Raw genomic sequence first — 14,145 nt, forward strand, 5'->3', positions numbered from 1 at the left:
AAGGTGGTTAAGCTGCTGCTTTATTTCCATGGTAAGACTACAGTGGTTGGCTTTGCCCACCACAGTGCGGCACCGCTGTTCTACACCGCAACTCCTGCGAAAATAGGAAATGGAAACAAGATACGACTGCACCGAACTACTAACAGTATGGATGAAAAAAATCCACACCAACATCGCCAACAGGCTTTGATTTGGCAGTGGAATTTCATAGAAGCATTTTTTGCGCTGCAGCCAGTTCTTTAAAACCTCACTGAGCTGAAATTGCATCAATAAAACTTGCTGGGCTAGTTGGTGACACATACTTGAATAAAATGTAGCGTTCATGTTTGTGGTGTGTTCCTCCCGTGCTCGTCTCTTTTGTGCTACATTTTATTCAAGTCTGAAATCTGACTTCGTTTCGGAAAACAAGGCTTAGAACTTGGGAATTCATCAGCCTTACTAGGTATAATTTCTACACATTTTACTCTACACTCTGATCATTCGACAGACTCGGGGCTGATGATGAAAATATTGACTGTGGTACAGGCTCCGTTGGACCGGCAGACACCCGCAGGGCCGCACAGTGCCCCCTTGTTAGCGCACTTTACAGGGTGTTTCATCTATGACTTCACATAATTGTTAAAAGTAGGCTCCTTCGCCCTCACCTCAACATGTCTTCCCTCCCTTTCCCTCACGTCTTTCCTCCCTCACTCACGAATTTTCATGCACCCATCCTCTCTCACCCTCACCTCACCGGGTGAAATCCTCAAGAGGTGAGGACGCTCTCATGAGGATGCTCGCCTCTGGTACTATACACATAACTAAAATCACTTTATCGCACATTTTTCAGCAGTCGCTCTCATCCGGTGTTGTTCCTAAAGACTGGAAAGTGGGGAAGGTCATTCCATGAGGATTCATAGCGCACAGAATACACAGGACACAACACAAGCGCTTACTTCCACTGAATGGTCTTTATTTGGTGCTGACAGCCTTATAAAGGTCAGGTATTGCGCACGTACAAACAACTAACAATGATTATCTTGTCAAGGTCATGATGTGTCAATGAAAAAAAAAAAGAAACAATAGAAAACCTACCAAACAGTGCACAAGTTTCACACTTTCGCCCTCTGCCTTGCACCTAAGAAAGCCAAGTCTTTCATTGATAAAAACACCGAAGGATCACCGATACAATTTCCCAGTCCCTCTTTTTCCATCTCTGCCGCTTCAATTACTTCCCTCGTTTTTTGATTGCTATTTTTCCCTAATACTGAACACTCCTTGAAGTTAGGCGTGCACTTGTGACTACGGCAGTGACGAGCCAGATTACCTGGTCCCTGATCTCTAACACTTCTGTGGTGCTCGCTGAGTCGCTTGTTAGGTGCAAGGCAGAGGGCAAAAGTGTGAAACTTGTGCACTGTTTGGTAGGTTTTCTATTGTTTCTTTTTTTTTTTTCATTGACACATCATGACCTTGACAAGATAATCATTGTTAGTTGTTTGTACGTGCGCAATACCTGACCTTTATAAGGCTGTCAGCACCAAATAAAGACCATTCAGTGGAAGTAAGCGCTTGTGTTGTGTCCTGTGTATTCTGTGCGCTATGAATCCTCGTGCTGATTACCCACTAGCCCGAACCCTGACCCTTTTAAGGTCATTCCAGTTCCAAAAAAAAGGTAATCCGTTTTCTGCTAATAACTACCACCCCATTTCCCTCACAGGTGTTTGTTCCAAATTAATTGAGCACAATTTACTCTCACATTTCTTCTAGTCGCCAATTTCTTCTATCCTAACCAGCACAGTTTCCACAGGGGACACTCAGCTAGCCCTCTTTATAAATGATATGACATTGGCACCAACACTCCGGTCAAAGAAGCATTGAATAAAGTACCCCACAAATGTATTTCTAAAACTTCCTCATCCCTGTCCCTCAATGACTTAGTCCTTAATTGGATGAGGCTTTTTAACCAACCGTTATCAATTCGTACACACTAACAATAGCTCTTTCCCCTTGTCCCCCTTATTTCAGGTGTGCCACAAGGAACAGTCCTCAGCCTTATTTTGTTCATAATTTATATTAGTGATCTTCCAAATAACATCTGCTCAAATATCAGCTTATTCGCAGACTGTGTCAATCGGCCTATGAACAACATAACCGATGTTAATGCACTTCAGATCGATCTTGGCAACATACAAATCTGGTGCGAAAAATGGCTGATGTCTAAATATTAAGAAACCATTTCTTTTTACTTTTCATCACAGAAAATCTCATCTAATCTGGAAATACACACTTTCAGAATCTGACCCGAGTTCCGTTAACTTCTTGAAGGTACTCAGGAATTAACTGCTGACCTTTCATGGACCGATCACATAACGAAACTGACAAATGAAGCTAACCGTGTCAACTATTTATGCTGCTACCTTCGATTAGCCCCTCCTCCTGTAAAATTACTAACATACTGCACCTTCGTTCGGCCTAAACTCGAATACGCATGCGCTATCTGGGACCCACACCAAACTAACCACATCAATTCATCCATTCAGAACCGTGCTGGACATTTTATCTTTTCTGATTATTCATATACATCAAGCATTACTAAACTCAAAGCACATGCTAATCTATCCAACCTTTTACATCACAGAAAAGTCGCTCGCCTATCCCTCTTCCATAAATTCTATCATGAATCCCCCCGTAACCCTGCCATTCTACCAGCACATCACCACTCCTGCCACCTCAGCCATGGCAAGACCGTGCACCCACCTTCAGCCCGTTCATCAGCACATCTTCCCTCATTTTTCATAAGAATGCCCAAGGACTGGAATCACCTTGCTGCTGCTGCTGTCATCCACTGCAATCACGACCACTTCAGGCATTGCATCAAAGAACTAATCAGTCATTGCGAATGCCTACCTCTCATGTAATACTCCTGCACAGGGGCATTCGAGATATTGAAAATATTAGAGCCTGCTTGTCAAGAGCAAGACTGGTTAATTCATACCAGCTGGCAATGTTCACAAGTCAGTGGTCAGAGACTAATAAAAAATACTGGCACAGTCGGTAGGTCTCGCTCTGCAGTGTAGAACAGAGTGCGAAACTGCTGGTTTTGCCAACAATTCATATTTTAAGAGCTATAGACTCACAAAGAGGTAACGTGCTGTGTTCAAACATTGTCACTCTGCTGGATGGTAGGCAAAGTTGCCTGCAGTGAATATACTGCACTTAATATTTTTGTTGAAAGAAACTTTGGACACCTCGAAATTAGTTACTGCATCGTGCATTGTTCAATCGTTCAATCAGCGCCCGTCCTGTCATGTCTTCTGTGTATTCGTCCTAAAAGTTAGCGCTGCTTAAATTTTAACGAAAGAATATGCATAACCAACTAGCCCCGCAACGTGTTTTACTAAGTGGGCATTGTTCAACTTTACCTTTTTATCATCTTTTAAAATATTCTCAAAAGGACTGCCACTATGCCAATTATCAGCAAAATATGGTAACCGAAATCTGCGATACGCATCAGCAGTCTTGTTTTATTTCAAGCATCTGGCACCGAGACAAACAATAATGGCAACAACGCATATGTAAGGCACACTAACATTTAGTTTATTTCTTGTTGCACAGATTAAAAACTGCAGCCAAGCAACAAACATGAAAAAGTACAATCGTGCACAGAGCGCGAGGACAAGCGCAATACTAAAGGACTACTGACGCATGATTCTCTGCACTTTCCGATTTCCATTGCCTCTAAGTATTTCTCTTACTTGTTTTTCCGCTCTTGCCAGTATGCAGGTTGGCATCCATGTTTTTTGCAATGAATGCTTACATGCCCAGAAAGCTGATTGTCCGTCTTATATTGGCGCTCATAAAACCTATCATTTACACATCCTCCCGTTTGGCCAATGCATGTGGACCACAGTTGAGTGGAATATACTACTTTCTTATCACAAGTTCTGTGCTTCTGGCCATGTTTCTTTCCACACATCGGCTCTCTACGTGCCGAGTTTACCTTGGCGCACATCATTCTGAGATGCTTGGGGCCAGATGCCTTAGGGTTCCTAGGCGAAGCTGCCATCCCAGAATCTGTACGAGAGGTCCCGAGCCATGGGCCCAAGTTCACCATCCAGCCTGATGTGTGTGCAGCGGATCTTCTCAGAATGGTCAAGCAAGTTTCGAGGCGAGCCCCAATGGAGGAGCAACAAAGGTGCATATCGGAAGGTCTGGACCCACTGGCAAGGTGCCTATTCGCAAAATTCCCATTGGGGAAAACAGTGTCATACCTCAAAGAACATTCCTTGTTCCTCTTAACATGCGATAAAGAAGACGGGTTTGTTCTTATGCGAAAAGGGTTGTCAGAAGCCCTCACTGCAGTTTAAAATTGCAGAAAGGTGTCTGACTAAAGTCAGAAGCACAGCCAAGAAGTTGTGCAAAAGGATGAACTTAACGAAACTAATGCATGCAATTGACTCTGACAAAAATTTGAGCTTAGACGTGTTCTTCACTGCCAAAACTCACAAACAGGAATGCCAATTACAGGCCATAGTATCAGAAAATGGTTCTTGGCAAAAACAAGTTTCCTTATTCCTGCAACAACACTTAAGTATATTACCAGTTGAAAACCCTTTTCATGTGAAAAAATCACAAGTCGTGAAGTTTTTGACACAGAACCAAACCAAAAGAATGTATGCCCTTTCTGTCGACATCAAAGACCGCAAATACCGCAAAAAGAATTGATGGAATGTGTCAGTAACAGCATTGATAAACATGGAGCTGTGGCCTTCCAGAATGCTTGTGGTGTACCAGTTGCATTGTTCCTTGAGCTGTTGTCCACCTACTTGAAATCAACGTATGTGGAATGGAATGAGGAACGTTTTCTACATAAAGGACATATGTATACCTTCATGTATAGCCCCCATTCTAAATGATATTTTCCTTGCCTCTAAAGACAACCTGTTGAAACGGAGCTTACAAGAAACAAATGTAATACAAGTCTTCAGATTTGTTGATCTTTTAGTGATTTTAGATTGTGACGAACAGGAATGGTCTAAGCAATTGTCTTCTGTACTGTCTTATAATTATGCTTTGTCCCCTTTGATTTTGACTCACGAGCTTCCGGTTGAGAATGTTTTAAGATTTTTAGATGTGGAAATTCACCTTTCTCCGCGTCTGCCTTGCTGGGCACACAAACCAAGGGTGTGCAAACCTACCTTACCACTTGAATCATCCTATGTCAAGGTGACAAAAAGATCTATTGTTCAGACTTGTCTAACTAATGCATTTAACAAGTCGCGCGAGCATCTACTGCAAAGCAGTTCCCATTATCAGATCTGTCGACTCAGAGAGGCAGGTTATCCTCACCATGTAATTTCATCAGTCATGAAAAAAACGCTCAAGAAGCTTAAGAAATTAGAAGACACACATCACCTTCAAACAAGATCCCCTAGAATGAAGTATGCTGTTATTCCATATATTCATGCTGTTTCCAACAGTCTAAAGAAGGTAGGAGCAAGGGCGGGTGTAGAAGTTTTTTTTCTGCCCCCAAGCATCTCTGAATGATGAGTGCCAAGGTAAACTCGGCACGTAGAGATCCGATCTGTGGAAAGAAACATGGCCAGAAGCACAGAACTTGTGATAAGAAAGTAGTATATTCCACTCAACTGTGGTTTCACATACGTCGGACAAACGGGAAGATGTGTAAGACTGACAATCAGATTTCTGGGCATATAAGCATTCACTGCAAAAAACATGGATGCCAACCTGACTTCAGCAAGACTTTCATACTGGCAAGAGTGGAAAAACAAATAAGAAAAATACTAGAGGCTATAAAAATCTTAAAAGCACGGAGAATCATGCGTCAGTAGCCTCTCAGTATCGCTATCAGCAAAAGAGTTGGCATATCTAGGGTTCAGCTCATGAACGGCGATGGTATTGCACTTGTCCTCACGTTCTGTGCATGGTTTGATGCACAGAACAGGGTTTATGTTTGTTGCTTGGCTGCGGTATTTAGTCTGTGCAACAAGAAATAAACTCTGTTGTTAGTGCGCCTTACGTGTGTGTTGTCTCCATCATTGTATCGGCGTCGGACGCTTCAACTATCTAAAAAAAACTTGCCCATCAGCACAATCTATGCTTATTTCAGTGATAGTTTATTTAAGCTGCCATCATAGGTTAAACTACGGTTAAAACTGAATATCTTTATCATTGGCACACTCCTCACTTTGGCAGCAGGCAATTGCTGTTACATCTCCAGTGTTTGGTACCTACCAAATGCACAGCAACATGATCATGTCGAGAAATTACATTTTAAGATGTTCTGCCATCTTTACCAGCACGACAGCCAGGCGTAGACTTCTTTTGGCAAGGAGCTTTCGATTGCCACAACGAAATATGGACAATAAAATTCAATATAGCGACTCTTTAAATGCGCCAAAATCTTGGCACGTGGTTTTTTTGCATTTTGCCTCCACTGCAGTAAAGGTGCAACTCGTCATCAGCAGACAAATGCCATGGCCACCACAGTGGGTTCATAGTCAAAAGCGAAAGTAATTCTGCATCAAAGAACATACTCAATGTATACCAGTCTGCACCATTTTGGTACACTTTCTTTAGTCCTATATGCACTGCATGGTGAACAATCAGAGCCATTCTTCATAACATAATAAAGTGAGCTCTATGAGTGGCATTAGCATAGTCTGGAACAGTCCTTTCAGATTTCTAGGCAAGTTGTTTTCGTGCGGAGACATAGCCCACATAAAAACAGGCTCCCAGCACGCTAACTGCCCATCACAGGCATCCACATCATGAGATGCTTCAAGGCCTCAAGAGGTAGTCCGAAGGAGCTTGGCTTGCCGCTTCTCCTCGAGCGCTGAGAGCTGCTCCCTGACAACAGGCTCGCGAGCCTCAAGAAACTCGCGGTACTCTTCAGCAGACAGGCTCCTGACGGTTTTGATGCCACATTGGTATGCCAGCAGCATTATCTCCTTGCAGATGTCCTGCAGGGGCACGCAGTCGTAGATGCTGTCCTGGCTCTTGATCTTGGCGATTTCATAGACGTGCTTGAGCGTGATCATGCCAGCAGTCTCCTGTCCTGGACGCATGGCTCCGCGGTCGATGCCAGCAGCCTGCTTCACGAAGTACGTGATGGGAGGGTTCAGCATCTCCAGATCAAAGCTGCGATCTGGCTTAAGCGTTATCTGCATGGAGAGGCAAATGCGCACATTCCCACAGCCTTTAGCGTTGGCTGCCAAAAACAACCATTTCCAGTTTGTGAAATGTCAGAAAAACCATAGCCCCCATGAATTTCCCAATCCCTAGCAGACACCGCTGCATTTTCAGGGGCGCCTCACTGCATGGTTTGGCAAGGAACCCTGTTGCACATTTGGTAATGCAGCCATGTGCCTGAAATCACAAGTGCAATCAAGCCTAGGACTCAGAAAGAAGCACACGCCTTGGGTGCACATGAGAACACTCCAAATGAGGAAGTCCCAAGGGATGGATGTCGTGTGAGGTTAGAGGGAATTAGCAAACTAAGATATGATCAAAGACTAACAGAAATGGTGGGCAGAAAATGGATGAACAGAACCAGAAAAACACTGCGTTAACACCTCTTTTTGGGCTAGTTGGTGCATACTTGAATAGCAGAAAAAAATAGCACCAAACCATGCACACACGAAGGAACGAAGACGTGTCTCGTCTTCGTTCTTTTTTCTGGTGTACATGGTTTGGCACAATTTTTTCCTCCAATTCAAGAACCCGAAAACTAAGAACTAAGTACACACAGATGAGGAATGAGACTCGGCAAAATACTAGAGTGGAAAAGGATGTAAAGGAGACAAAGAATGCAAGGAAAATCAGCACTAGGTATGCATAGGGCACGAAAACAGGACATAAAAAATGAGCATTAATTTAATAACTAGCAGGGCAACTCATGTCTTTTCAAAGCTAGGACAGAGGTTTTGAGAACCTTGCTGCCCGTAGAACTCAAGTGGAGACCATAGTTTTGAGGTGCACAAAACTTGGCGTGTCCTTCCAGAGAGGACAGACGAATGGATGAGAAAAGTGTTGCTTTAACAAAGGGGAGGTTAGAACATTGGCCGAGGAAGTCAAGGGAGGGGTGAATCTGCGAAAAAGTACGTCAAATTAGCGATTTTAAAAAGGAAAGACGAAACTCCGAGGAAAAATTTAACGGGGTGAGAAATTATAGGCTAGGTGGCGCAAGCAAGGCCAGGACTGGAGTTTTGCGGACTAAGGGCACTCTAAAAGCACTTTGAACTAATGTTCCTTTACGCTCCCAAAGGAGCACTACTTCAAGGGAGTTCGTCCGTGCTACACGGTCGCGGAACGACCTTCGATGGATGGATGGATGGATACGGCTGAACCCTTTACATCGGGCGGTGGCTCCAGCCACCTAGCCATGTCTTGTGAAATTTTACTCCTGTCTTGCTTTTAGCCACCAATCAGATAACCTTCGCTTGGTTACTTCTAACCTCTTAAAATCCACTTTCCCTTCACTATCCCTAAACCCCAATGCCTTGGGTAAGTCAGCCCCGCTGCCTTCCACTGTAGGGTGAAGCCCTTTACAGAAAAGTATCAAGTGTTCAGCTGTTTCCTCCTCCTCTCCGCACGCAATGCACAAAGTGTCTATCTCCTGGTACCTGACTCTATACGTCTTAGTCCGCAAAACTCCAGTCCTGGCCTCAAACAACAAAGAACTTCCCCTACAATTATCATAGATATTTTCTTTGACAATTTCCTGTTTAAAGGTCCGGTATGTTTCTAGTGCCGATTTCGTCAGCATCCCTGTTTTCCACAAAGCTCTCTCTGTTCCTTTAACCTTATTCTTAACCGATAATTGATTTGCCCCCTTACTGCTGTCCAGATATTTGCTTGTCAATTTTCTAGTTCGCTTTCTCCATTTCGTGTCAACGTTCTTTATATACAGGTATCTGAAAACTTTCCTAGCCCACCGCTTTTCCTCCATCCTTCTCAATCGTTCCTCAAATGCTATCTTACTGCTAGCCTCTCTGCTCTCGAAAGACGCCCATCCCATATCACCCTGTACCCCCTGATTCGATGTATTGCCATGTGCTCCCAAAGCTAACCTCCCTACTCCCCGTTGCCTAATTTCCAGCCTTGCTTGAACATCTGGCCTCATACACAGGACCGCATTCCCGAAGGTCAGGCTAGGGACCATCACCCCTTTCCAGATTCCTCTTACCACCTCATACCTATTGTAATTCCACAGTGCCCTATTTTTCATGACAGCTGCATTCCTACTAGCTTTAATCATTACATATTTTTCATGCTCTGTCAGATACTCAACACTGTTATTTATCCACACCCCAAGGTACTTGTACTCATTCACTACTTTTAGCACGAACTCCTGTATTCTATGCTGGCCGCCCTCTTCATTAAATGTCATGACCGCAGATTTTTCCTTACTATACTTGAAGCCTAATCTATCTCCCTCTGTACTGCATATGTCTAACAACTTCTGCAGGTCTTCCTTGTTGTCAGCCATTATCACTATATCGTCCGCATATATTAGTCCCGGTAATGTCTGTTTAATTAATTCCCCTTGCTTGAAAAAAGATAGGTTGAAACCTAGTCCGCTCCCCTCTAGCTTGGCCTCCAAACCTTGCAGGTACAACATGAACAACAAAGGGGACAGAGGACATCCTTGTCTAAGCCCCCGCTGTATCTCTACAGGCCCTGATACATTTTTTTCCCATTTTATGAGCACTCTGTTACCTCTATATATATCTTTTAAAAGATTAATTACTCCATTTTCCACATCCAATGTGCCCAATATGTCCCACAAATGCTCCTGAGTAACGTTGTCATAGGCTCTCCTAATATCCAGAAATGCTAGCAATAAGGGCCTATGTTCCTTTTCCGCAATTTCTATACACTGTGTCAATGAAAATAGATTGTCCTCCAACCTCCTTTGTTTCCGGAACCCATTCTGTAGTTCCCCTAACACCCCCTCGTTCTCCACCCAAGCCTGCAGTCTATCCTTTATAATTTGCATCACCACCCTGTAAACCACAGATGTCACTGTTATGGGGCGATAGTTACTTACGTCTGCTTTGTCCCCCTTTCCCTTATATATCATGTTCATTCTACTTAATCGCCATTCATCGGGAACTTTCTCATCCACTATCATTTTATTCACTACCTGTATTAATGTTTGCTTGGATTTTGGTCCTAACTTCTTTATCAACATAATCGGGATACCATCTGGTCCTGTTGATGTGCCACTAGGAACCTTTTTCTCTGCCCTTTCCCACTCTCCTTGCTCAAGTGAAGCTATTGCTGTAACCGGTCTAGCCTCCTTCGATAAATTATGTACCACGTGCTTTGCTGAAAATTTTTCCGTCATCCTTGTTCCTATGTGTTTTATTGCTTCATCCCCTTCTAGTCGAATACCCTCATCTGTAACAATAAACCTTTGTTCTAGCCTAGTTTTATTACTCATTGCATTTAGATGTTTCCAGAATTTTTGGGCTGCTTTTCTATCCTTTTTATTTACTTTTGACATCCATTGGGCACCCTTTCTTCTAATTTTCTCATTAATCAAATAGGATGCGTCCCTTCTACACTTTATGAAGGTATCCCATTTTCTGTCTACTTCGGATTTTGGTTCCCCCCTCTTTTTGGAATATCTGTGTTCCCTGGATGCTTCCTTGCGCTTTTCTATTGCCCTCTTGACCTCCTCATCCCACCAACTCTTGGGTTTGCATCTTTTCCCTTTTAGCTTTACTCGCACCTTAGCTAGCTCTAGCTCCAGTAATCGAGTTAATTTGGTATAAGTCCATTCTGTTTCACTATCCTCAAAAATTACTTTCTCGATTTGTTTGGCTGCTACTTCCAATTGCTTTTCTGAGTAAAAATTTCCCCCTGATTGTTTATCTTGATTCAGTCCTACATTGCTTTTTCTTCTGAAGCTCAACTTGATACGCTTGTGGTCACTACCTAGACTTCTGGAACCATCTTCATCTATGCTCATTACCCCTAATCTGTTATGCATCCTCTGTGACATTAGTGCATAATCTATCGTCGAGTGCAGACTCCCCGCCTCCCATGTTATGAGCCCTTCGCACTTCTTGGTGCTGTTGCATACAACTAAATCATGCCTGTCACACATGTCCTGCAGCATGCTTCCTGTCGAATCCGTGTACCCATCCAGGTCTTCTATGTGTGCATTCATGTCGCCTAATATAATTATCTCGCCCTGTCCTCCTAGCTCATCAATGTCGCTTGCAATACATTCTAACATTTTCCTGTATTCCTCTTTGGCATTAACCCCTGTCCACAGGTATACAAAGCCAAGGAGTGTTTGCTTGCCTGCCACTGTTCCTTTTAGCCATAAATGTTCCCTGCATCCCAGTCTAACCCTTTGAAAATTCATACTTTTATGAATGAATGCCCCAATTCCACCTCCCTTTCTGCTGCCCTCTGTTCTATTGCAATATTCCCATGCGTAGTCTCTGTTACAGGGTGGTTGCTCCATGTCTCTAAGATGTGTTTCCGCTAAACCATATACCATTAATTCCTCCTGTCTTAACTGTTCTTCTATTTCCTTCCATTTCAGTCTATTCCTGCCACCTTGCATGTTAATGAAACCTATATCTGAATTAACTTGGCCCTGGCGTTTGCGTCTCTTTCTTCCCCTATGGTTCCATCGTCCCTTTGACCTTGGTTCTTCCTTCTCTACACTGGTTCCTTCAGAGCTCTGGGTCCCCCAAAAAAAGCTGTTGCCTGGCGACCTATCCTACTACCCACCTTCTTGCCAGTGGCACCACCGTAGTGGATGCCATCCTGTGCAAAAGGGTGGGGCCTAACCTCGTACACTTCCCTGTTGACCTCCATCACCTCGTATCTTAGTCGTCGACTCAATAGCCTAATTACCCAATTAGTCTCCACGACCCTCCTTTCCGTTTCGCGAGCCTGCCTCTGGACCTCTGGGATTGTGCATATGGTCACATGCACACTCTCAGAGGCCTCTCTAAGCCTACGCATCCCCACCTCCAACTGCGTCTCAAGATTCTGGCTCCTCCCCTGCAGTACATCATTGAGACCAGCATGGATGACCACAAGGCGTTCGCCATCCATGCTGCCCACCACCACCTCCCGGGCTCTGGCCATTGCATCCACCATGCACTTTCCCGACTAAGCCTCCACCTGCACCCGCCTGTCTGCCTTCACTGCCGTCAGAACGCCTCCCTCATCGGCGAAAAAGCGTTAATAAAATTGCAAACCTCACTGCACTTGTAAATACAGAAATGTCAATTTTTTTTAGTAAATTAGTTTTATAACCGTATTATGTTAAAGCAATGCAATTTTAACTGCAATAATGACATGATTTTCCAAGTACAGAGCATAACATCACAGTGCTGGCCACACTGAGCCCAACTCGCTCAGTCTGGCTCAGGCTCAGCTTCGTTCTTCGGTTGTTCCCTTAATCTTATGAACCACTAATCTTATGAAGTGAATTTATAAAATGAAAATTGAACGTTTCTTTTCTCAATTTATTTATGCTGTTAACTCGCTGGGAGAGAGAGTACTCCCTTGAAGCCTCAAAGGACGAACTCGAGCTGCCTTGTTCCGAAGCTCCTTTGAGCTAGGTGTCCTTTGGCGCGTCCGTGTGGCAGCGCGCCTTCGTCCTTTGAGTAATGGAGCATTAGTTCAAAGTACCTTTACAGTGTCCGTGTGACAAGACGTATAGAGTCAGGTACCATGAGATACACTTTGTGCATTGCGTGCGGAGAGGAGGAGGAAACGGCTGAACACTTGATACTTTTCGGTAAAGGGCTTCACCCTACAGTGGAAAGCAGCGGGGCTGACATACCCAGGGCATTGGGGTTTAGGGATAGTGAAGGGAAAGTGGATTTTAAGAGGTTAGAAGTAACCAAGCGAAGGTTATCTGATTGGTGGCTAAAAGCAAGACAGGAGTAAAATTTCACAAGACATGGCTAGGTGGCTTGAGCCACCGCCCGATGTAAAGGGTTCAGCCGTATCCATCCATCCATCCATCCATCCATCCAACAAAGCCATTGCCATCCAACAAAACGAACATATTCTGGGGACCATATGAGCACCGGCTCTGCACGCCTCAACCTGTCCATACCGCACACAACGAAAATGAAGTTTGGCTTAGGCCCCACCAATAAAATGAACCCGTAAGAACTCCAAGCTGGACTAGTTGGACCAGCCAGGCATATCAAACGAACCGCACATGATGAATGCTCGGTGCCGGGTGAATGAAAGCCTTCAGAACCCACCTTGCAAGGTATGGGAAGTCCTTCCTTCATGTCCTTAGTCCTTTCGTTGAATTCCTTGCAGAAGTGCGCGATGTTAATGCCCCGCTGGCCGAGCTGGGGTCCCAGCGGAGGGCCCGGCATGGCCATCCCGGCGGGCACGTACAGTTTCAAGGGCGTCGTGTGTATCACCTTATCCACCACCTTCTTCATCGACTTGAGCCTTTTTATGCTCTTCGACATGCTACCTCTTCTTCGAAAGCCTCCGAAAGCAATCACCAGGCCAAAACTTCACTCCACCGATGTGCCAGTGGCCAGAGCAACTCAACAGCGGCGGTAGCTGGCGGTAGTTCACTACTATGTGTTCACTGCCGTTTCTTACTATAAACTAGAGGAAAGACTGGTGGCGCTGCACTTCAGCCGTCGTGGGCGCTAAAAGCAAGACAGGAATAAAATTTCACAAGACATGGCTAGGTGGCTTGAGCCACCGCCCGATGTAAAGGGTTCAGCCGTATCCATCCATCCATCCAACCGGTGAGTTCCTTACTCAATTACCAGTGAGTGAGCAATTACCAGTGTCATAGAGTTTCTTACTATTAACTAGAGGGAAAGCTGGCGGCGCTGCACCTCAGCGACCAATGTTAGAGGTGTGCGCCGTCGTTTTCGAACGGCGGCGGCGTGGCGGTCGTTTCTAACCGACGCATGAAGGAAAAAAAAAAATATTTTTTTTTCCTCCATGCGCTTTTTTTTTTTTTCCTCCATGCGCCGAAGTTTTTTTCTTCCTCCATGAGTCGGCGGCGGCGCAATGCCATTTTTAGACGGTTGGGCGGCGTGGAAAGCTAAACCACAAATTTATAAAACTATTTCGCTACAGCCTTCTTTGTTAAACTGGTTGAAATTTTAGGGCTTTTCGTAC

At 44.4% G+C, this 14,145-nt stretch overlaps 1 protein-coding gene across 1 annotated transcript; it reads right to left on the minus strand.

Annotated features, from left to right (window-relative positions):
- mRpL11 (mitochondrial ribosomal protein L11) lies at positions 1 to 13,882 on the minus strand. Its single transcript, XM_077664511.1, has 2 exons — positions 13,254 to 13,882; positions 1 to 7,163 (listed from the first exon to the last, which is right to left on the minus strand). Exons 1-2 carry the CDS (start codon positions 13,470 to 13,472, stop codon positions 6,789 to 6,791), a joined length of 594 nt encoding a protein of 197 aa, XP_077520637.1. The 5' UTR covers positions 13,473 to 13,882; the 3' UTR covers positions 1 to 6,788.
- Positions 13,883 to 14,145: the final 263 nt, after the last annotated feature.

The sequence above is a fragment of the Amblyomma americanum genome, chromosome 5 (genome assembly GCF_052857255.1).
Source record: "Amblyomma americanum isolate KBUSLIRL-KWMA chromosome 5, ASM5285725v1, whole genome shotgun sequence".
In the NCBI taxonomy this organism is placed as follows: domain Eukaryota; kingdom Metazoa; phylum Arthropoda; class Arachnida; order Ixodida; family Ixodidae; genus Amblyomma; species Amblyomma americanum.